The sequence below is a fragment of the Drosophila teissieri genome, chromosome 2L (assembly GCF_016746235.2).
Source record: "Drosophila teissieri strain GT53w chromosome 2L, Prin_Dtei_1.1, whole genome shotgun sequence".
Lineage (NCBI taxonomy): Eukaryota > Metazoa > Arthropoda > Insecta > Diptera > Drosophilidae > Drosophila > Drosophila teissieri.
Genome location: NC_053029.1, coordinates 18,143,787 through 18,166,453, shown reverse-complemented (window position 1 = coordinate 18,166,453; position 22,667 = coordinate 18,143,787). Strand labels below are relative to the sequence as shown.

The window sequence follows — 22,667 nt, the reverse complement described above, 5'->3', positions numbered from 1 at the left end:
ACCTCATACATTTGTTTTAGATATTGACACAGCCAAAAAGTATGCTGCACTTCGTCAATCAAAACGTAAGCCCCTTACGTTATCCAGAAGGGGTTCATAGCAGAGAGTCTCTGCCAGCGAACATAGCCAAGTTAGGCTCCTGCACACGTTGCCACCCTTTCTTCAGCGCGATTAGGCATCACACAGGGCTGCCACTCCATTTTGATTTAGAAAACATCGACAGCTGCAGCGAGCAATCGATGTTTTCTAAGCCCAATCGATGAATGTCTAGTAACCCACATCACCAATCTGTTTCTGCTGCCTCATCTTTGAATTTGACTAAAAGTGCCGATTTCCAGCTCAACGAATAGTACGACTAGCGCCGAATTGTACCATTAAGCTAAAAAGTTCAACGTCAACTAGTTTACCATGGCAGATTCCAAAGGGTAAGTGAACTGGACGCCCAAATAGACGCCGACTGGGGCGCTCCAAGTCGAAATTAACCAATTTCGCGCAGTCATTGAGCCGAAAAAATATGCAAGGGCCACATCGCAGACATACTATTATTTAATTGTGAAAGGCTTTCGCCGACTTTCGTGAATTGTCGTAGATTTAGCGCGACTTTTTCGATGCTCCGTTGCAAAATGTTGCGAAACTAGGGCAAACCTAAAAACTGAAGAAAAAAACGCCAGCGAGAATCGCCATTTGCAGTACGTTGTTGTTGTCGTTGTTGTTGGTGTTACTGCCCTTGCAGTTGTTGTTGCCGCTTGAAAACTTACGATTTTCCTTTGTTGTCCCAAAAATACAAGTTGTCCTTTGCTGAAGGATACGTTTTCCGGTTGTTGGAGTTCGTATTTAGAGTGTTTTTTTTAACGTTGATTACGAAAAACAATATTGGATATATGGCAGCTGTTTCGATACTAATACGTCTGGAAAACCTTAAACTCTATTTTTTGAAACCACTTTTAAAATTTCTCTGTGATAGTGCTTTAATTCTAGAAAAGTGTGTAATCTCTGTACTCGCCGAACTCGCCAGTAATCATATAAAACGTTTACCTTAAAATAATTCGTTTAAATACATTTAAGTAATTATATTAATAGAAACGATTAGATTTTATTTTACCAAATGGCGCCAAAAAAGTTCGCATCAAGTACGGAAAATACAAACTTCTATGGCTAAAGCCAACACAAATAAAAACAAAAAACACTAGGAATATAAATTAAAAAAATTACCCAGCAGCATTTGTACTATCATTCAGATTAGTATATGTAGATTTTTCTGAACCTCAAGTTGGGTGGAATATAGCGTGACAAATATTTATGTTCGAAAACAATGGATCTATCAATGAAAGACAAAGATCGACACCATCACGTTAGCTACGAAAAATGATTCGGCAAGCCTAATTATCCAGAAGCGTAGTTCCTTTCTGTATTACTGGTGAAAGTAGTTTCCATAAGACAAACAAAAAAGGGAATCCCAGGGGAAATCTAAAAACTAAAAAAACAATGTCCGGTAGCAAGAACGACAAAATGGATCATGATGGAGATACCAGGGACTTTATGCGAGGCTATCACAGCGAGCAGGATGAGAAGATGAAGCCGAAAGCCTCATTCGATAAGCGGTTAGGCCAAATTACAGGACATAGGGTTTTTTTTAGAGATGAGTCTTATGCGATCCTTTTTCCCTTTCTATTTCTACCCTGCAGTGAAGATCTGGCTACGGCGATCCTGAAGCGCAAGGACCGTCCCAACCGACTGATTGTGGAGGAGGCGCAGAATGATGACAACTCTGTGGTGTCGCTGTCGCAGGTAAGACTCACTCTTCGGAAGGCCACGTCATTGGATGGCTAATTCATATGACTTGGCTTTTCTTTTTCTCGCTTCAACCTTCAGGCGAAGATGGATGAGCTGCAGCTCTTCCGTGGCGACACCGTGATTCTGAAGGGCAAGCGCCGAAAGGAGACGGTGTGCATCGTGCTCTCGGACGACACCTGTCCCGACGAGAAGATCCGCATGAACCGCGTGGTGCGCAACAACCTGTGTGTCCATCTTTCAGATGTGGTTTCCGTGCAGTCATGCCCGGACGTCAAGTACGGCAAGCGGGTGCGCATCCTGCCCATCGACGACACCACCGAAGGCGTCACCGGCAACCTTTTCGAGATCTATCTGAAGCCGTACTTCCTAGAGGCCTATCGGCCAATCCACATGGGGGACAACTTCATTGTGCGCGCCGCCATGCGTCCTATTGAGTTCAAGGTGGTGCTGACCGATCCGGAGCCCTACTGCATTGTGGCTCCCGAGACGGTAATCTTCTGCGACGGTGATCCGATCAAGCGTGAGGAGGAGGAGGAGTCCCTAAACGCAGTTGGCTACGACGATATCGGTGGTTGCCGCAAGCAGCTGGCCCAGATCAAGGAGATGGTGGAGTTGCCTTTGCGTCATCCATCGCTCTTCAAGGCCATCGGTGTGAAGCCACCGCGCGGTATCCTTATGTACGGTCCCCCGGGTACCGGTAAGACCCTGATTGCCAGGGCTGTGGCCAACGAGACAGGAGCCTTTTTCTTCCTGATTAACGGGCCGGAGATCATGTCCAAGCTGGCCGGAGAGTCGGAATCGAATCTGCGCAAGGCCTTCGAGGAAGCCGAGAAAAACTCGCCGGCCATCATCTTCATCGATGAGATTGACGCCATCGCCCCGAAGCGTGACAAGACCCACGGCGAGGTGGAGCGTCGCATTGTTTCGCAGCTTTTGACCCTGATGGACGGCATGAAGAAGAGCTCCCATCTGATCGTTATGGCTGCCACTAACAGGCCCAACTCCATCGACCCGGCCCTGCGTCGCTTTGGACGTTTCGATCGTGAGATTGACATCGGCATTCCAGATGCCACTGGTCGACTGGAGGTGCTGCGCATTCACACCAAAAACATGAAGCTGCATGATGATGTTGACTTGGAGCAGATTGCTGCTGAAAGTCATGGACATGTCGGCGCTGATCTGGCCTCACTGTGCTCTGAGGCTGCCCTTCAGCAAATCCGTGAGAAGATGGACCTTATCGATTTGGATGATGATAAGATCGATGCCGAGGTTCTGGCGTCCCTGGCCGTGACAATGGAGAACTTCCGCTACGCTATGACCAAGTCCAGTCCATCGGCACTGCGTGAAACTGTTGTGGAGGTGCCCAACACCACCTGGACAGACATCGGAGGTCTGGAGAGCGTCAAGAAGGAATTGCAGGAGCTGGTGCAGTACCCAGTGGAGCACCCGGACAAGTTCTTGAAGTTTGGCATGCAGCCCAGTCGCGGTGTCCTTTTCTACGGACCCCCTGGTTGCGGTAAGACGCTGTTGGCCAAGGCCATTGCTAACGAATGTCAGGCGAACTTCATCTCAGTCAAGGGTCCCGAGCTGCTGACCATGTGGTTCGGCGAGTCCGAGGCCAATGTGCGCGACATCTTCGATAAGGCCCGCTCGGCGGCTCCTTGTGTGCTCTTCTTCGACGAGCTGGACTCGATCGCCAAAGCCCGTGGCGGTAATGTCGGCGATGCTGGCGGCGCCGCTGATCGTGTGATCAATCAGATCCTTACCGAAATGGATGGCATGGGAGCCAAGAAGAACGTGTTCATTATTGGAGCCACCAATCGCCCCGACATTATCGATCCGGCAATCCTCCGTCCGGGCCGTCTGGATCAGTTGATCTATATTCCGCTGCCCGACGACAAGTCACGTGAGGCAATCCTGAAGGCTAACTTGCGCAAGTCGCCGCTGGCGAAGGAAGTAGACCTTACCTACATCGCCAAGGTGACGCAGGGCTTCTCCGGCGCGGATCTGACCGAGATCTGCCAGCGGGCCTGTAAGCTGGCCATCCGGCAGGCTATCGAGTCTGAAATTCGCCGCGAAAAAGAGCGCGCCGAAAACCCGAACTCGGCGATGGACGTAAGTCATCTTGCTTAGCGCAAAAAAAAAGAATATTTATTTTTGACTATTTACCCATATAATCAGATGGACGAGGACGATCCAGTGCCGGAGATTACCAGCGCCCACTTCGAGGAGGCCATGAAGTTCGCTCGTCGTTCGGTGTCCGATAATGACATCAGGAAATACGAGATGTTTGCCCAGACTTTGCAGCAGTCCCGTGGATTCGGACAGAACTTCAGGTACGAATTCAAAGCCCTTTCTTACTTAAACCGTATTCTAATGAAAATGTATACGTTATTTCAGATTCCCCGGTCAAACCGGCAACACCTCAGGATCTGGTAACAACTTGCCAGTTAACTCGCCAGGCGACAACGGCGACGATGATCTTTACAGTTAGATTCCTAGTTTTACACCACAAAACAAAACCACAAAAAGGAACTTTTTAAATGAATTTTTTTCCGTAAAACCGAGCAAGCAAAACAAATCCCATTCGCATCCTGGAGGCGGTAATTTACTACAGCAACCATTGGCTAAGACATTCAGCCGACGGCGAAATCAGATGACATACCCGATTCAATATTCACTTTTTTTGATACCATCCTTATTCTTGGTCACGGATCCGTGCAGCAGGATAAAGTTCTAACTTGGATTCGGGCTTGCCTAATCCAAACCCATTTTAATTGGCGACCAATTCCACGCCTCACACTAATCATTCGTGCATTGTCGGTAGTGTGGCTCCGATATATGAGTTTCTATAAACATAATTATAAACGATACACATACACACATACATTTAAAGATAAATACATATATTAAACACCGTAAAATTATAAGTGTATTTGGAGCTACGTTTTTAAGTGAATAAAAATTATAAATTCAATAAAATCCTGTTCCTTCAATTACAAAAGGCGCACAACCAGGTAGGCATTATTTTTCCGCCTTGACATTAATTTTGTATACTTGCAAACTGTATTAAATATATAAATAATCCTGATAGCAAATTTTAATAAATATATTATTAGTATGTACCCGTGAATCGTAGAGAAAATATATTCGTTCGAAAACATGTAACAAGAAGCAAGCGTCAGACTCTTAATAGCACAGCATCTCGAATATATAATTCTTTATCCCCGAGTCAGTTTAGACATGTCCGTCCATTGTTTCAGAACGTTGCCTTTTTTAAAGGAAAACAAAGTTACTGATACACCACAGTGCGTATGCGTAATAAATAAACTCTTCTCGCCTCGATTTCTGCCAGAAAAAAAGGTCCATCCAGTGGAGCAATACCCAAATCCTGTTCCAATTAACAATGTCATTTTATTTGTTTTATCGCATTTATTAAACTTGTATTAATTCGTCATGTTTGCTTTTTCTGGTTTTTACTTATTTTTTCACTTTTATTTTTATTAATTCTTTGCGACATAACAAGGACATCTTAATATGAAGTTAGTTGAATTCTTTCATATTTTAATAATCATTATCGCTTCGGTCTTATAAATAAACTTCCTTTGCCATTCTAATAACCGCTGGTTATTTAAATCAATGTTTTGGCATCGGTAAATGAAGATAAGGGAAATAATAATAATAATGTTAATGGCAAAAGCAGGAAACTTTGAATTTGATTGGCTTTTTAATGTGTTATTGCAGCTTCTTCGGCGCTTAATTTAAATAAAATGTGTTTCCTTTTTTCTCAGTGTCTACACCTTCAATTCTGCAAATATGCTTTTGTTTTTTGTTAGTAGTACATACTCTTTAATTGTTTTTTGTTTTTGTTTTCGTTTGTATTTGTTTTTCTCTTTTATTTTTGTTACACATACATAATTAATACGCTTTATGCATAATTACAACACAACAGTTAAAATACGAATAGGCTTTACTATTTTTATTTAATGTACTCTTTCCTCTGTGACTTTAATTTGAAATTTGCGCGTTTAGCGTTTAGAGCTTGTCATCGATGATTTCAACGATTTTTAAATATTCTTTTTCTGAGCTTCGCTTGATGACAGTATTCAGTATTCAATATGGCTTGTGTGCGCTTGTGTGTAGTTTGCGTGGGTGTATTGGGTGGAGTGTGTGTTCGTGTGCGTGTTGTGGTTGTTGATTTGTGGAAGAAAATGGCCAGCACTTTCTGCACCTTAATTAAATTCTATAACTTTACTCGCTTGATATACTCGTAATATTTATTATTTATGTTTTTCTCGAACTCATTTCCTAGCGTTCTTTTTGTTTCGAAAATTTCCAAGAATTTGTTGCTTTAAAGTCTTGAACATAGACTAGACACCAATTAAGATTAAAAACATACTTTTATATACTTTAGTAGTATTATTTCCTGCTGGCAATTTGAACGCCTTGCAGCAGTTTTACACATATGATATTTTCGGTTTCTTTATATGTAGTTTCTTTTAGCTTTGAACACCTGTCGACTGTTGGTATGCCAGTTGAATTGATTTAATTTAATTTAATATTATACCTACGTATGCAAGTTCATTGATTATCCCTCTACGATTTGTTTAGTTACGCTGTTTGTTCAAAACAATACGGTTACACTCATATAAAGTAGTTGGAGTCGTTTAGATTTGGGTTTAGGCGTTACCATAGTTTAAGCTCATTCAGTTGTATAAATAGAGATATATGTAGGTATAAGTATAGGTATAGGTTTAGGTATTGAACAGCAACAAAAACAGGGACATACTAAGTACACATAATCCAGGCCATCGATATTGCTTTGATTCGTTTTCGCCACGGCCCGAAAATAAAGGATTAAATATTTGGATATACTCGTATTGAAAGCGGTCTAAGCAATTATCCCCTGGTTCATCCCATTTTTCCGTTCTCCCCCCGCGTTCTCTGCTAAATTTCGTATTTTTCGCTAGTTTTTCTCAAAGTTTTCTAAGTTGATCCCATGCAACATATTGATTGTGCCTTTAGCATTACTTATTTGTTTTCTTTTCGTTCCGCTCCGAGAACTGAATAACAATAACATCCTCGTGTGCCTACAGTGAGATCGCTTTAGGAAGTGGAAAGCCTTCATCTCGGGGACCTGCAAATTTGATATCTTCCCTACTCTCTGATGGCCGAATCGCCTTCTGTAGCCAGCTTCTTCTTGTATAGACTAGTACATACACACAAACATTAATTGGTTGTTGGTTTGGGGTTCCCCGGGCGAATACTTCTCGATTCATGGGTAAGTATCTCCCGATAGATGTGGGGAAACTCTTAGCTGATGTGTGTGGGTGTTCTATTTGCTCTTATTTGCTCTTATTTGATATATTTTGCTTACTTTTCGCTTATCAGTAACTAGCAGCCAATGAAACAAGTGATTGCGTTATTTTCTAAATTATGAATAAATCAATGGATAACAAAAAGTTATGAATAAACAAAACTTAAATTAGTATTTTTAACATTTCCGTTGAGCCAATCGTTTGTTGTTTCTCTTTGCTGATTGCATTTGAATTCAGTTTTGCCCAATTAAATACATTACAAATTACAATTGCTAAATACATACAATACAATTCTTAACTCGCTTGCTTGCTTCTCTGTTTTGGATTAGAAACATGGCGAAGCTTCTCCCCAACATGATCAACACTATCATCATCATCATCATCATCATAATCATTATTATCGTAGTATTATAGATTAATTTCAATTATCAAATATTCATGATTAGGTTTACATGATTTTGTGTCCTTGTGTTTTGTTTGGTATTTGTGCATTGCTGTGGGTTGTGATCTGCTCTAATATGCTGTCCGTAGAGTTGCTCAATTTTAAAGAAACATGGTTACAAAATAAAATCCTAGGAAGCCTGCCAGTGACCTTTCGGTTTCAGTTGCTGTGTGTTGTAGCTGTTGATGGTGGTTGTTGTGGCTGTTGTGGTTGGTTGCTTGGTTGGTTGGTTGTTCAGACTTTTTATCGTGTATCGGTGATATTGTTTTTGCTGCCGAATATCTTCACCAACTGCGACTCGTAGTCGTCAATGTTGCGCTTCATAATATCCATGCAGGGACCCAGCAAACGCTCAAAGGCCTTGACATCGAGGACTAGATGATGGGAAAGCGGTATAATCATTAGTTCAGATCAACTTTGTAAAACGCTTCCGAAACACTTAGTGCATGCTGGGGAATTGGGATTTCTTGGGAACTGGCTGTTTAGTAGTACTTATTAAAGAACGTATTAGCACACACCACACCAAATTGAATGGGTAACCATTATAACTCAATTCTTGATCACCGCAGGCCCCACTACATCATCTGCATTTCCTTCTGCATCTCTTACCGATCCATCAACCTTTAGTGCCTGTGTCAGCTTCAGACATTCAAATTTCATAGTGCTGTGGGTTTAGTTGAAACTAAGTTGGTGGGGACAGCCCTTTAGCATGTACTCTTGTGCGTGTGTGTCGGAACAAAACTGTACTTTATTTAACTTCTTAAATTTTGAATAGCTTTGTAGATTAGAAATATTTTATGGTACATTTGCGAATTTTGGATATAAATAAACTACAAAAAATAAAACAGTGAAACACTCCAAACTGGTTGCTTCACAAATTCGTATTTCGACGGGCCATGTCGGTGAACATTTGCTCATAGATCACTATATTGCGCTTCAGTACATCGGTCAGGAAGCCCATGATGCGCTCAAAGGCCTCTGTGTCTAGGACTGGACGGAGCTTAGAATTAAAGTCAAGTATATTTTGGAGTTTAAGGACCCATTTTCATGACCTTATTGCTAAGCACTTTAAGGAAAAGTTTCCCTGCTCATCAAAGTACATTTCACAATATTAAAGGCTACACCTTTTAGACCGAATTCAATTTGTATTTAAGCCTAGTGAATTAGGGTCATGAAAATGGGATTGTAGCTACTACTACTACTTCTACAACTATAGAGCTAATTAAGCGGCAAGTTGCCGAAATATTCGCGAAGATCCTGTTCCAGATAGCGATACCCACTAATGCTACGCTGAATACCCCCACTACACTTCCCCATGAGGCGTTCGAAGCAAATAACATCCAGGACTACACACAGTGCACAAAACATACAAGGGATTGGGCGTGGGCATGGGCCGTGGGGCGTGGGGCGTGGACAGGACAAAGAACAAAAACAAATAAACAAAAGCATTAGGGATTAGGTCAAGCGGGGGATCGACTGAAACGCTTTCCGTGTAGCCATTCCGCCGGCCAGGACACTCACATGCTAGCTTGACGACGCCGCCCGTGGCGTAGACGGATGCTGCCCGGGGTCGATGTGTCACCAGCGCCAGCTCGCCGAAGTACTGTCCCTTTCCCAGCTGCGAGATCTCCACCTCGGCGTCGTCCTGGTCCATGCGCACGGACACCGTTCCCTCCTCGATGAAGTACATGCCGTCGGCGGCGTCACCTGGGAATAGGGCGAAAAATCGCTGCTATTAGAAGATATCCAAAAGGAAATCGAAAAAAATCTTTTTTGGTTAAGGTCGACAAACGGCAGTAAAAGAATCTCAGCAGTTCTAAGTGATGATTATATACTTATATTTAAGTAATTGTATTTGAAACAATAAGCTTCAAACAATAAATAAAAAAATTACCATTTATACAGAAGATTAACTTTTAAATTTAAGTGTTTTCCCTTAAGTTCATTGGCTTTTATCACAATTTCTATGGTTTAATTGAAGAAGAGTTATTTTATAGAAAAATAGCAATGCCACACACTAGATCCTTTTATTCCTTGGAAACCCCACAGTGAAATGAAACAAAGATTGCACGTTGATTCACCTCAGGGAGTTCTTCCCCCAACTGCCATTCACTTACCCTGTTTGATGATGCGTTCGCCATTGTCGTAGCTCTTCGAAACCAAGGCATCCGCCAGATTCATGCGTTCGTAGTTCTGGAGCACAAGAGAGGCGTGTGTGGATACATGGTATCGATTAAGGGAGCAATGGGAGTGTAGGGACTCACCTGCAAGGCCTTCAGCATGGGCACGCTGTTCAACAGCTCCTCGTACATTTTCCGCTTCCTGAAGGCCGACTTCAAGAGGATGCGGCGGAAGGTCTGGCGATCCATGGCCCAAAGTAGACCACTGGTTTCCGCCTGCACGGTGGCCGCTCTAGATATTTAAGTTCAAAATTAGAAACACGTCTATATATATATGTATACAGCCATTAGCACATTGTAATTGTGGCTCAGACAGCGCGGAAAATTAGAGTAAATGAATCGATCAAATACGAGGGTCGCACATACCTGGGCATATTGTAGAGCAGCGCTAATTCACCGAAGAGTCCAGTGTGATTGTAGGTGTTAATGTGCTTGTCATTAATATAGACTTTGTAGACGCCACTGCGGAGAGGGGAAAATGCGGGGGTTACGAGATCAGAAAAGCACGAAAAATCCACTTTAATTGAATGCAATTTATAATTGATGCGGTGCGTGTGTGTGCTCATCAATATGCAAGTACTCATTAATTGCCATATCAAATACTAATTCCCATTCAAACACGAATTAATTAAGCCTCACGCAAATGAATGAGCTTCTCTTGCCCGCATGAGTAGTATTGCGGTTATAGTTCTTTGAGTTCATTCTAAAATGGTTAATTCGCTTCCATATATATGGAACATTTTCTCGATTGCGGTTTATGATGTACTGTGCTGTAGTTCATATCTGCGGCAGTAATGACTACTAAATTACACAAACATCTGCCTTATTTAATATGAATACCATATGAATACCATAAAATTCCATATTTCATTAATAACTTTTCACCTACAAATATTTTCATGGAAACGTGGTCTTTCTTTTTACGCTAAGCTCACTACACTACATATTTTTTAATGCTTTTCCTCCTTCTTCAAAGGTTGTAATGATTTTAGAGAAGTACTTCCATATCGATGCCAAGCTTGAGGCAGCCCAAACAAAATCATGAAAAGTTACCACAACTTTAAGTTAACTTTTGGCAAACAGAAAATGTGCATTATTCATGGAGTTTGATTGAAATTTGTTTTGTTTTACTTACGATTCAATAACATAAAAGTTATCGCCGTCGTCACCCTGGCGGATGATGAAGTCACCCGGCTGAACCTTCCGCTCGAACATGGCATCCAGGACTTGGTTCATCTGCGAAAACAAATCAGTTACAAGGGGCATGGTGTGGGTCTATTTGGGGAGCCAAGGGAAGCCTGCCTGATGGGGGATAATCCCCGTAAAAGGAAAACCGCAGGCAGACACTTATTCGGGTTAAACACTGATGCGTGTATGCCTGCTCCTTTCTCCTCCCCTATGCCTTCCCCATCCCCATCCCCATCACTTCTCCCAGCTCCCCCGAGAGACTTATGATTTATGTAGTGGCTGCGAACCTGCTCCTTCTCGAGGGATCGGAAGAGGAGGACGTTCTTCACCGACTCAACCAGCCGTGCGCGCTGCTCATCTGTCTTGGGGAAGACGGCGGTGGCGCCATCATCGTCGTCATCCGCCTCCGGATCGTAGGCCTCGGCGAAAACTGATTTGCGGCGCGAGCTGGCCATCACTGGTGGTTCCGCTGAATCAGAATGAAACGAAGCAAAATCATAAATCAGACATATGGTATAGGTCTATTGAGAGCCTCTTAAAGTGAATCCCATGAACAGCAACGTACTCGTATTCATTTAATGACCGACAAAATAATGCCCAGCTATCTGGGCACTGTCATCAGCCTGGAATCTGCTGGTCTGGCACATCTCCTGCTGCGCCACAATTGCAATTCAAATGAAACTGCAGAGGAGCTCGCATATCAACGACAGGCAGCATAATCCAATGGAATGTGGAGCCATGTACGGCAAAGTCTGGGAGCATCTGCACAAATTTTTCACTCAGCTTCAGGCTTTTACACCGGAAAAGACGCATTTACGCTTAAAGTGTCACAAATAAATAGATCTTTTTTTGTTTAACTATCATTCGAACAAACAAATTCTATTGAATTCGAAATAGCTTTGATGTTTCTTTATAGAATTATAGCACATTTATTAGTTTGTTATTCAAACCAAAAACCATTTAAATCCGATTTTCATTGTGTTTCACTTCAAAACATCATAATTACCATTAAAAATAAAATGGGTTGGTGAGCTCTTTGAACTTTTTTTCGTGTGACCATCCCAGATGGACCACAGTTCGCAGAATGCCTTTCACATACAGCACAAATGTGAGGCATTGTCCAGCTGACAGAATATTTGTCAAACATGCGAGGCAATCAAGGCTGATCGTATCGCTTCCCTGCCTGCTACAGATATTTAAATGTTTGCCCAGGTTCACATGACCGCAAAATCAATTGCTGTAATTATACATTCAAACCGAGCACAACAACACCTTAAGTGCTCATGTTTTGTCTACACACAGTATTTTTGGTCAACGAAATTCGGTTTTTGCTTTGGCCAAGCAAAGCAAAGCAAAGCAAAGTAAAGCAAAGCCACTACTCACCAGCCAATAAATTACCAGACACCTGAGTGGACATTTTCAATTGCACTGCTGCTGCTTTCTGTGCGTGTTTCCGAATTTAGATACAATTTCAAATCGGTTGCAACGAGCGCGAAAATAAAAACCAGTTAGGCATGAACACGTTTAAAAATAAGTAGAAATAAAAATGTGATGGGTGTACGAGTATATGTAACCCAAGGTGACTGATGTATGTAGACGCAAAAAAAGAGGAAAAAAACCATACAAAACCAGCGCAAACACCGAGCGCTTGGCTTTCCCGTCACACGCAGCGTATGCGTAATAAATATTTATGCACTCGAATGTTTGGCAAAGCCTTCAGCAAGTCAGTCGAAATGTTCGTGTATCTGTGTTGTGTGTTCCAGCACAGCAAAATCTGTTGCTGATTCGGTTTCGGTTTCGGATTTGGTTTGGGATTTGGTTTTGGATTGGCAGAAAATATTTGCACTGCAGCCCGCAGTTTTCCGTCGCAGTCGTGTCAAGTTGCCAGTTAAGAGTGTCAACCTAATGATGCAATTACGCAACAGTTTCCCAGGCACGCATTCTGGATTTCCCTCAAGTTTCCCCTCCCGCCCAAGGCCGCAAAAAGTGTGAACCTAGACGGGCCAAGTGCACGTCCATTTCCCCTCCAGATAAGTATTTATCCAAGCCCTGAATGTATACGAGTATATATCCACCTCGTCTGTCTGTCTGTCTGCCGTCTGTTTGCATTGTGTGAGGAGCAGTAGAGACGCCCACGTTCGAAATCTTGGATGGCAATTGCCTCCGTGATCTGGTCTGGGTTTTATTGCAGCCTAATGTGCACGGTCTGTTGAGATTTTTGATTTACAGTCTGGTAATTAGAAGATTTGCAAATGTCTATCAATCACATAATCTTGCGATTCCCTACTTATGCGATATTTGATGTTTCAACTTGAAACTATTTAGTAAAAACTGCGCGCAATATTTTTCAGATTTTTGAATCGCAGTAATTTCGAGACCATCACAAGACGATTTATGTCAATATCCTAAGATCAAATATGATGAACTCAGTATATTTTTTATTCCCTTATATTTATATTCCAACACATACTGGAGCACAGACAACGATATTCTCAGAAGTTCCTTAAAATTTTTAAAAACAAAATTATTTTGCGCTGTACTAGAGTTGATTAACTTATTTGAAATACCACATCTGAAACCCTACATCATGAAATAAAAACTTCTTTTTACGTATTCAAGGTGAAATCAGATTGTATATTAAGCTAAACCTTGCTTTGGTCGAAACGAAAACTAATTGAGGCAAAGAGTTTTGCTTACGGGAAATATTTAGTTTTGAAAGATTTTAGATGTCAACTGAGCCCGCTGGCAAAACTTTGAATATCATTTGGTAATTGATGCACCGAAAGTACTCGTATTTCAATTAAGTACGTTTCTTGCTCCACAAACACAAATGCACTCAGTCAAATAAGCTGGGGAATTCAATTAAGGATGGCAAATAAAAAGTTGTCTGCATTAATTTCATTAGCGGAGTGAAACAACAGCAACGAGGACGACTGCGAGATACATATATACTCGTATTTCTATATAGGACGACAACTTCCGACGCTGACGACGTGAGCAGGAATGAATGAATGAATGAAACTATTGAATGAATGAAAGAATGAATAAATGAATGCTTGGCCAACTGGCAAACGGGCTCAACAACTGAGTGACAAACCGACTGAAGGACGGTTTTGGATGTGCGTGCTATCCTTGTGACGTCCTCCGAGCGACTGAAAGTGCCAATGGTGCCACAAGAGGCACAGCATCGCCACATCGCCACATCGCCGCATCACCAACCACATCGCCATCCACGTCCGCTGGAGTCGCTGATGACAGGCAAACGTCAAACCAAGGCGGAAATAGTGCCTGTAAGTAGGCAGCACAACACGCCACTCAAGCGGTCCACTGTTAGTCGGGCGTCTATTTATACAGCTCCCTGTGTGTGGGTGTGGGCCAGCTGTCTATCGCTTTGTTGGCGAGGCACTGAGAGAAAAGTCCCCAGAGTTGGACAACAGTTGGGTTCGTACAAGAGAATCAACTGTACTGGAAGGAACACTTAATTACAGGGATAAGGCTGCTGAAAAGTAAATGAATATTATTTTATATTAGAGCCAAACAATCGGACATATTAATACCGTTTCATACAAAAATGGCATCTATCTAATTTCTTTCCGTGCTGCGTTATAAATAGCAGCAGCACTTTGCTTTGTCTTGATTAACATGAGCATTCCCTCAGCTCTTTCATATAAGCATTCATATACACATTATTATTAAGCGCAACAGGAGGACGCTCCGGTGCAGAGCAAACAGGATGGATGAGAGGAGAGAGATGGCATTTCCGTTCAGTCTGTGCCCCCGATCCAGGCTACAGTCCTGCCACAAACGCTGCTGGCATGTCAATAATTTTGAAATGTTCCTCACTCCACCCGGCCACGCCCTCCACCCCTCGAGCATTCCCCACCGCCCCCGGGGCGTGTCATGCGCCCTGTGTGCCCGATGAAGCGTGTGCGGCTGCTGAGCTGTTCATCAGTATGCTTCAGTGGACCAGCAAGTCCTGCAGAACATAACCCTCGACCTGCCCATCGCCTGGCCATGCGACCGACCAACCACTCGTTGCTCCCGCTTTTTCCCTTGGTTTGGCGCTGTGGCCAACAGGAGTGTTAATAAAATGTTCCATGCTCAGCGCATACCTTTGACCACCTGCCAAAACACACACACACACTCAGACACCTTATTGAGCCACAAAGGCCTACACGGCGTATGCGCGATATGAATGTCTCAGCAGGTTTAAAGCCCAAAGTTAAACAGAAACTGTGCTGCAAGGTTTCCGGCCACGAATAGACATCAAAGCACAAAAATACAGATTCCGATCGATGGAAAACCCAAGAGGGCGGAAAAGCGTGGTAAGTGGGCGGTGGGCGTGGCCAGTGGCTATTTGCGTGCCATTTTCGCTTCAGTAGAGGCAGAAGCTGGAAGCAATTTCCCCGGCTTCACTGGGCACCCAAAGCGGATGAAGTTGGCCATGGCAGCCAGACGTTAATAGTGAGACAAAGGTCTAGAACTATAATACTTTTGAATCCGGAATGAATTTGCTGGAAGTTTGGCGGTTCTAGCAGGCACTGTCGAACGAATTGACTGGTCTTAGAATATATATTTCCAACAAACCATCTAAACTGTAGATGTGAGCAAAATGTCACTTCACAAGTTTCTTTAATACCTTTGAGGTTTGATATCTGGTGGTGTAACTTTTGAGTTGAGTAAGTAGTAGTTCATGAACAGTATTTTCAACAGAATAGTTACTTCTTGACCAATAAATATTCGCATATTCGTGATAAGCTCTAAAACACAGTCCTTCAACCAAGTTAAAGCGCTTCAGCTGGCACAAACTAGCTGGCGTTTGGAAAGTACGACAGCGAGTGGATCTAATATTGAAGTAGCTAAAGGATTGACAGCTGCACGTTGGCTCAGCTCTTCGGTCTGCTGTGTGCACAATTAATAGATTTTTAATGACAGCAGCAGTGAGCCCCATTTCATCTGGCCCCAGTCCGCATGGCCAGCAATCCACCCCCTCGACATGGCGTCCGCCTCCTCCCTCGAGGGCTGCGTGTTTGATTAACCGGAAGATAAACACGCAAAAGGAAGCTGTGAACAAAAGCCCGCAGACAGAGGAGGCCCATCCAGAGGAGCAGAAGCCGAAGCAGGAGCAGGAGGACGATCAGGGGCAAAGCTTCATCACCATCATTATTTAATTTCTTATTTTGTATGCTCGTGGCGGGAGCCCAACGATTTATGGCCATATGCGTGGCCCAGGCTAATTATCTGAACACGTGCTGCGGGAAAAGCTCCAAAGGATGGGAAATTCATCTGATGCAAGAGAAAACTTTTCAATGTCTGCCAGCCGAATAAATCTTGATTTCCCCGACCTATTCACGGCCAAAAAAATTGGCCTGAAATGTCGGGGGGATTACACCAGCAGATTGTCTATTTGTCGAACCGAACCGACATCGCTGACGTCAGAGATTTGCATCAACTACGCAGCAGTTCACGGAAAGTCGCATGGCGGAAATAGAGCACAGACTGGGAAAAGAGTACTGAAAAAGTAAGTGCAAAGTAAAAAGAAAAGTGCAACTTTCCCCGGCAGGAATTTTGCAACACGCAGCAGCAGAAAATGCAAAACGAACCAGACTTAGGGCTGGCAGTTAAGCCAAGAAAAAGTTGACAGGACACGCAATCGAATTGCTATGGAAATAGATACAAAAAACACACCGGATTCCGGCAGCTTAGAGAAGCTGTTCGTAGAAGCTGTTGTAGTAAAGTAAAACTCCACTTACCATCGGCATCCTGTGAGTTGACGCTCAGCTGGTCATCGGTGCTTTGATCCGTGTGAGAGACGCTTGGGCGTTCCGACTGCAGTTTGGTGAAGTATTCCACGGCGTAATCGATCACGTCCGGAGGCTGTTCCACCAGGAAGGAGATCGAGAACTGCAGCAGCACCTCCTTCAGCTCCTCGGGCACCTGGATCCTTCGACTCGAATCGCTCGACATGTTTGTGCTGCAAGAGAGAGTATGGATTGCGTATAGTTTTAGTTATAGCAAAAATATGAAAATATCAGAATTTGTAAGTACTAGAATAGGCAGATCTTGTTAGTTTTCCAAATATACTGCTTTTGAACTCAATAAATATACTGCTTAACCATTTGTTGTATGTATATATGTATGTACATCTTAGTCTGTCCAGTTTGTCAATTTACCACAATTAAAAACAAAAACATGTTATGATTAACCTGTCGCCTTGCTTTATATACTTATTGCAAACCACGTGCGTGGAAAACTTTTGCTACAACGAGTAAATCCATGTAGTAATCAGCTTGAATCAAACATAGTTTCATGTACAACTGATTTGCGGGGAAATGAATGGAAAAGTACTGAAGGCGATGCTCGCACTCATTTAATTCACTGCAAATGCAATGGGACACCCGAAAAGTGTGAATCCATCAGGGTTTCAAGGGGAGATGCCGAATTGGATGGAATTCCGTGTTGGACCTGCGGCCAACGGTCACCTGCTGGCTGTCGCTCATTTAGATGGCAATTACCGGGTACCGGGCGACCCACCTGATCCGATCCATCATGGCCGTGCTTGTCGTCACCAGCACCCATAACACCCATAATACCCATCCACCCATCAGTCAAGCAAACCCAAGCCGAACTCTGCTCATGATTCAACATTGCACAATTTGAGATTTTGGTTTGGACGGGTCGTTCGGCGAAACGACAGACGTGAGATTCATGTCAAATTTCTGCTCTGCCCAAAACGAGCTGCGACAAATATAATTTACGAGTAATTCACTTTTCACTTGGGTTTCTTTATTTTTATAGAAATTGGTTTCGATGGTGTTGTCTTTGCGATTCGCAGTAAAAAGGCTACATGAGGTCGCAACTGCTGATGCATTTAAAAACGTGCTTATAGAACAAATTCTGTCGCAACAGATAGCGAAGTGCTATATGGCTATATGGCTATATGGCTATCTATTGAATGGTTAGTGTTGTATGTGATTCATTATAGATAACAAATGATTATAACGAATGATTATAACACAATTGTCTTAGCAGTTACAAACACGGCTTTCTGCTGATTAAAGGTTACGAAAGTCTTCCTGCTTGCACATAGCCACTTACATAATTATTCCAGTAACAACTTGTGGAATATTAAAATATCAGTATAGCTTTCCTATACGTGAACTCACTTTCCTGCTTGGGAATAAATTGAAGACCTTATTTTTCCACCCTGCTGGTTCTATCCTAGAAATCGCCCCCTTTTACATTTTGTCGTCTACAAAACCAACAAGCAACGTAAATTTTAAGCATCGGCATAAATATTTATAAGTTTCCGCCAAATGTGCGTAATTATGTAAATTGAGTATTGAGACTTGGCCTAAGGAGTGGAATGATTTGCTGGAGGCTTTCTGCAACTTCTGCCCGCAACATTTATTCGCCCTAATTTGGAAATTAATTTCTGGCTGCGCAAAATACTTTGGGTTATTGTTCTGTTCGCTGTTGTTTCATCCGAACTTTTTCAATTAGGTTCATTAATATTCAACTTGCCCTGCGGCCTGCGTTGAAGCACATAAATATTTAAAACTAATACAGGTTTGCTCCGCCCACCAAACAAGGCTCGATTGCGATGAAAATTTAATTGAAATGTATCTCGACTCAATAGCCAATTGGGCGTTTAAGTGCCCCCACTGATTGGCCTGGCCAAAAGCCGACTACTGACTGTTTTTCTCAGTTTTTTTCACTTGCTTCACTTTTTTTATTTCATTTGCTCTTGGTTCGGCTGAGAGCATTAGACATTAGGCGGTGCAAATGCAATTAGAGTGGGTCAAGGTGGTTCACTCAACGCACTGCAACCACACGAACGGCAATTGCACAGACATCTGAGAAGCTATAAATAGTTGGGCTCGAGTAATAGGAGGCTGAATGAAATGTCCACCGGTCCCTCGCTTTTCTTATTTTCTACACAGCAGTCAAGGATTTGGGTCCGGGGTGATGGGCTGTGGGTGGTGTGTGGTGTGCGGTGGGTTGTGGGCATGGGAAAAAATAGAAAAGTTAACGGAGAGCACACAAGAAAGAAAAGTTAAACCATTTTCATTTCCTCACAATTTCCGCAGCTGCCGGTGAAGGAAGGTAAAAATGCACAACCATTTCGCCGACAGTTATAGACGGAATATATATATACATACATAAATATCTACACATTCGTAAAATGGGTGAAGTCAGCTGAGTCTGACTTTAATACGCGCACTCCACGAATTTAACTGAGTTAAGCTGATTAAATTATATAAAAATAAAGATAATCACTTTATTACGGGCAGAGGTCTTTATGGTTTTTATCGAATGATCACATTTGACCAGATTGCGTTTTTCGCACTGGAAAAAGAAAAAGAAGCCAAAAAGTGCAGTGCAAATAGTAAGGTGTTTTGTAGAATAATTAAATACCAGCATAATGAAATACTTTGAAGCTTGAATGCAAATGCAAAACGATTGCAAACACTCTTCTTCCGGTGTAACCCCTTCTTTTATCGATTACGTTCGATAAAAAGAAACTTTATTATTGGCTATAAGCGATTCAAACGGGAATGGAAGTTCATTTTTTCTCCACTAAAAACAGTTGATGGAATTTTGCGCGGTATCTATATTTCAATCGTACTTTAGCTGCATCTGTTTTATGTTGTCATTTCCATTAAAATGTTCATTTATATTCGCGTTTTGCATTCGCATTCGCATACCCATTCCCCTAATGGAATTTCCCGAGTTTCGGTTCGGTTCGGTTCACGTCTCTATCCGTTGGCCAGCATCATCAGTATCATCATTATCATCATTACGGTCATTATGGCCATCGTCAACGGTGGCAGCGCTTTATGGGATTAAGGCAAACTAATTTTGCCAGCACTCCGCTCCTCCCTCCCTCCCGCTTGGTTATGCGTGGCGAGTTAACCATGTGCATATGACTTCCATTTTAATGTCATTTTTACTGCAGCTGTAGCTGCAGCTGCAGGTGGTGGTGAAAGGTGAAAGCACCTAACCGCGCCCACCCATCGTCACCCATGGCCACCCACAGTGGGTGGTGGGTATCCTCTGGATGCCCGACCTTTAGCCCCTTCTTCTCCGCATGTTTGCGCTTTTACAAAATTGCGAAATTGAGTTTTGTGCTGGCAACGAAATTGAATCCAACTTTAAAATTGCATTTACATTTGGAATCGGGTTTATGCTCTCCATTCATAATGAATGGTCTGAATCAAGGCATACATTTCTGAATACCATGAATATTTGCTAGGTGCTTCGAAACATGGAGCATCTTATTAGGTCGCTAAAACGAGTACGGATTCCTTCAAGTTCCATTTGGTTTATTGACTACCAATATCACAAACATTGTTAGTAACTGGCCAATTTCTATATGAGTTAGCATTAAACAACGTAATATACTTTTAAAGCACTTCAATATCAAATTACAAAACAGCGCTAATAAGCCATAGTAAGATTGCAGCCGAACAACCTTGAGGATTTACTGGTCCCAAAAGGCCAGATGACACAAAATCCATATGGCGTTGTTTTGCTTGCCCAACCGACCTCTTTTCAGGATCCTTCGTCGGAATTCTGTGTCACTTGGCCTATCCAATTACGTCAACATTTCAGAAATGGGACACCTGTGCGTGGGTTTTGGGTTTTGACTTTTTTCGGGTTCACGAGCGGCGGCGGCAATCACAAGGTCTGCTCCAAATGACTTCATTAAGGAACGGCACACTAGCAATGTGAGTGCGTCTAATTAGCCAAACGACATGGACACATCTCGAATTTGATGGTCAGTTCGTGTATTCAACAGTTGGAAGACCTCAAACAAAGAAGCCCTCGAGCAGCCTAATTATTATGCATGTCCCATGACCACATATCGAGGTCTGCCTGTGTCATTGACAGTGTTTCACCCAGATCCAAGCCCAGACACAGCCCCAGACCAAGACCCTGCCAACCCAACCCAACTTGACCTCCCCACTCTATTGAATTCGAATTGGGTTAAGTGTTTTAATGGCAGAACGGCAGAAGAAAATTTGGTCCTCCAAGAAAGGGATTTTCCAACAAGGACACAGCTCAAGTGCAGTGTCATTGCCTATTGTTTCACCCCTTAGATTCATATGCAGGGGGTCTGCCAAGAACGGGCCAGCCATAGTCTCAATTATTATTTCATGATTCTGAACAGTATGCAGTTAGGAAACTAATGAAATTGATAGTCAAAATGGGAAAAACTTGAAATTGCGACGGGATTTGTGGAAAATTCTCAGACAAAGTCCGAAATTGAATTTTAATTGATTTTTGGTAGCAATTTTCATGTACTTCTGGCTGTGCTTTTTCCAGACATGCAAGTTTTATTACTCCTTTTATTGTGTATCCTTACTTGGTATTGTAATTATGTTTCCCCTTAACATAGCTTTTAATGAAATCTAAGCTTAACTATTTCATAATTGGGTTGTATGACAACAGCCAGCTAATATGAAAACAATTTTTAATATTCTCTGAAAATGGCATCCTGATTGAATATTTTAGGGTAAACACGATTTCATTAAACTTGAAATCCATATTTTACAATGTTTAATTTGTGTTTCATTAGGTTTTACGCACGATGTTGCCTGCTGTACTTTGTTGTGCTTTACAAACTTTAATTTCATTCCCGAACAGATTTCCTGTGTAATATTATTCTATTTTAGAGTTGGCCCTGCCAGGATTCCCCACTTCGGAATTTTACGAACATAATTTTAAAAAGTTTGAGCCGAAGTTTGCAACAGCGTTTCATTTTACCCCAGAAGCATCAATTAAATGAGAATCACTTTGCTGCGGAAAGCATTTCCCCAATGCTACCTGTCCTCTGTTGCTTTAATATTTTCCTGTGGCCCTGAAAGCGATGTTTATCTTTCGAACCTCGATTCAAATTTTCTGCCATCTTCAAGCTCGGGAAAAGGTTTCCTCTTCCGGTCAATGCGTCAAAGTGGCAGCTCGAGATGCGGAAAAATAAGGCGGCGAGCACTTAATTCCCGTTGACATTTGGGCCCCAGGCGGGGGTCTCGGCTTCACCCATCCCCCTATGAATATATACGTTATTTATATGTTAGTATTTTGACAACAACGTATCGCATCCACATCAAAGCAATTTCAGGGCATACTCCAGGGCGCCGCCGGCACTTGAGCTCAAAATGCGCCACATGACGAGAGGTTCAGACTTTTGGGTCGTTTGCTCCAAGTGGGAGGACTCCGCGTATACGAACGTATGTATGTAGAGTATATATGTTTATTCAGGACAAGAAGAAGAAGGAGTCCCGCGAGTATTTGACGCAAATTTCACTTCGTCACGCAACTTTAATGGCGAATTTCTTATTTGTTTCTGCAACTGTCGCTGCTCTCCTACCTCTCTCCCTCTCTGCCACACGCCCCAGGGGGTGCAAGGTGCCGTCTCTTTCTCTGACGTTAAAGTAAAAAGGTCATCAGCTTGAAAATGTTTGTCAAAATACGACGTCTGGGTATTGATTTATTAACGCCCAGCAGAACACATGTCGTATGCGTAATGACGGAGGCTCTCTAAACGGATGGAAAATGCGAGGAAAATTGGTTAAAAGCCAGGAAGAAAGGGGGCGGATGCGGTTTGCTGACTCACACCTTTCCAAAGCCCTTTGTTACAGGAATTATGTGTACATGTTAACAGAGAGAAAATACAATTTAAACAAGAGAGAACGCTATAGTCGAGTTTCCCGACTATCAGATACCCGTTTCTCAGCTAGT

The 22,667-nt window shown here is 42.6% G+C and overlaps 2 protein-coding genes across 6 annotated transcripts in view; one reads left to right on the top strand and one right to left on the bottom strand.

The window, feature by feature from the left end:
- Positions 1-265: 265 nt before the first annotated feature.
- Positions 266-4,776, top strand: LOC122622139 (transitional endoplasmic reticulum ATPase TER94). 3 transcript variants are annotated; one of them, XM_043802381.1, is made up of 5 exons: positions 266-425; positions 1,686-1,788; positions 1,873-3,909; positions 3,976-4,130; positions 4,195-4,776. In XM_043802381.1, exons 1-5 carry the CDS (start codon positions 409-411, stop codon positions 4,286-4,288), a joined length of 2,406 nt encoding a protein of 801 aa, XP_043658316.1. In that variant the 5' UTR covers positions 266-408; the 3' UTR covers positions 4,289-4,776. The 3 variants fall into 3 exon arrangements, with proteins under 3 accessions (XP_043658316.1, XP_043657459.1, XP_043656689.1); XM_043801524.1 differs by lacking the exon at positions 266-425 and adding an exon at positions 1,397-1,601 and having other exon boundaries at positions 3,979-4,130; XM_043800754.1 differs by lacking the exon at positions 266-425 and adding an exon at positions 1,397-1,601.
- Positions 4,777-7,211: 2,435 nt separating this feature from the next.
- The window catches only part of LOC122626671 (cAMP-dependent protein kinase type II regulatory subunit), a 29,352-nt gene continuing 13,896 nt past the window's right edge, over positions 7,212-22,667 (bottom strand). For 2 of the 3 annotated variants that reach the window (XM_043807024.1, XM_043807026.1), the window contains exons 3-10: positions 16,676-16,896; positions 11,210-11,391; positions 10,870-10,970; positions 10,101-10,196; positions 9,819-9,966; positions 9,672-9,747; positions 9,076-9,261; positions 7,212-7,928 (exon numbers count right to left, since the gene is read on the bottom strand). In XM_043807024.1, the coding sequence (XP_043662959.1) occupies positions 7,798-7,928; positions 9,076-9,261; positions 9,672-9,747; positions 9,819-9,966; positions 10,101-10,196; positions 10,870-10,970; positions 11,210-11,391; positions 16,676-16,889 (1,134 nt within the window). In that variant the 5' untranslated portion in view covers positions 16,890-16,896 and the 3' untranslated portion in view covers positions 7,212-7,797. Of the gene's footprint in view, positions 7,929-8,278; positions 8,545-9,075; positions 9,262-9,671; positions 9,748-9,818; positions 9,967-10,100; positions 10,197-10,869; positions 10,971-11,209; positions 11,392-16,675; positions 16,897-22,667 lie in introns of those variants that run through there. The other variant, XM_043807027.1, reaches the window with a different exon arrangement.

Bases quoted from the DNA above. Each gene is read 5' to 3' on its own strand.
- LOC122622139 (XM_043800754.1), top strand. From the start codon at position 1,486: ATGTCCGGTAGCAAGAACGACAAAATGGATCATGATGGAGATACCAGG. The intron at 1,602-1,685 runs GTTAGGCCAAAT...TCTACCCTGCAG, and splicing joins AAAGCCTCATTCGATAAGCG to TGAAGATCTGGCTACGGCGA. The intron at 3,910-3,975 runs GTAAGTCATCTT...CCATATAATCAG, and splicing joins ACCCGAACTCGGCGATGGAC to ATGGACGAGGACGATCCAGT.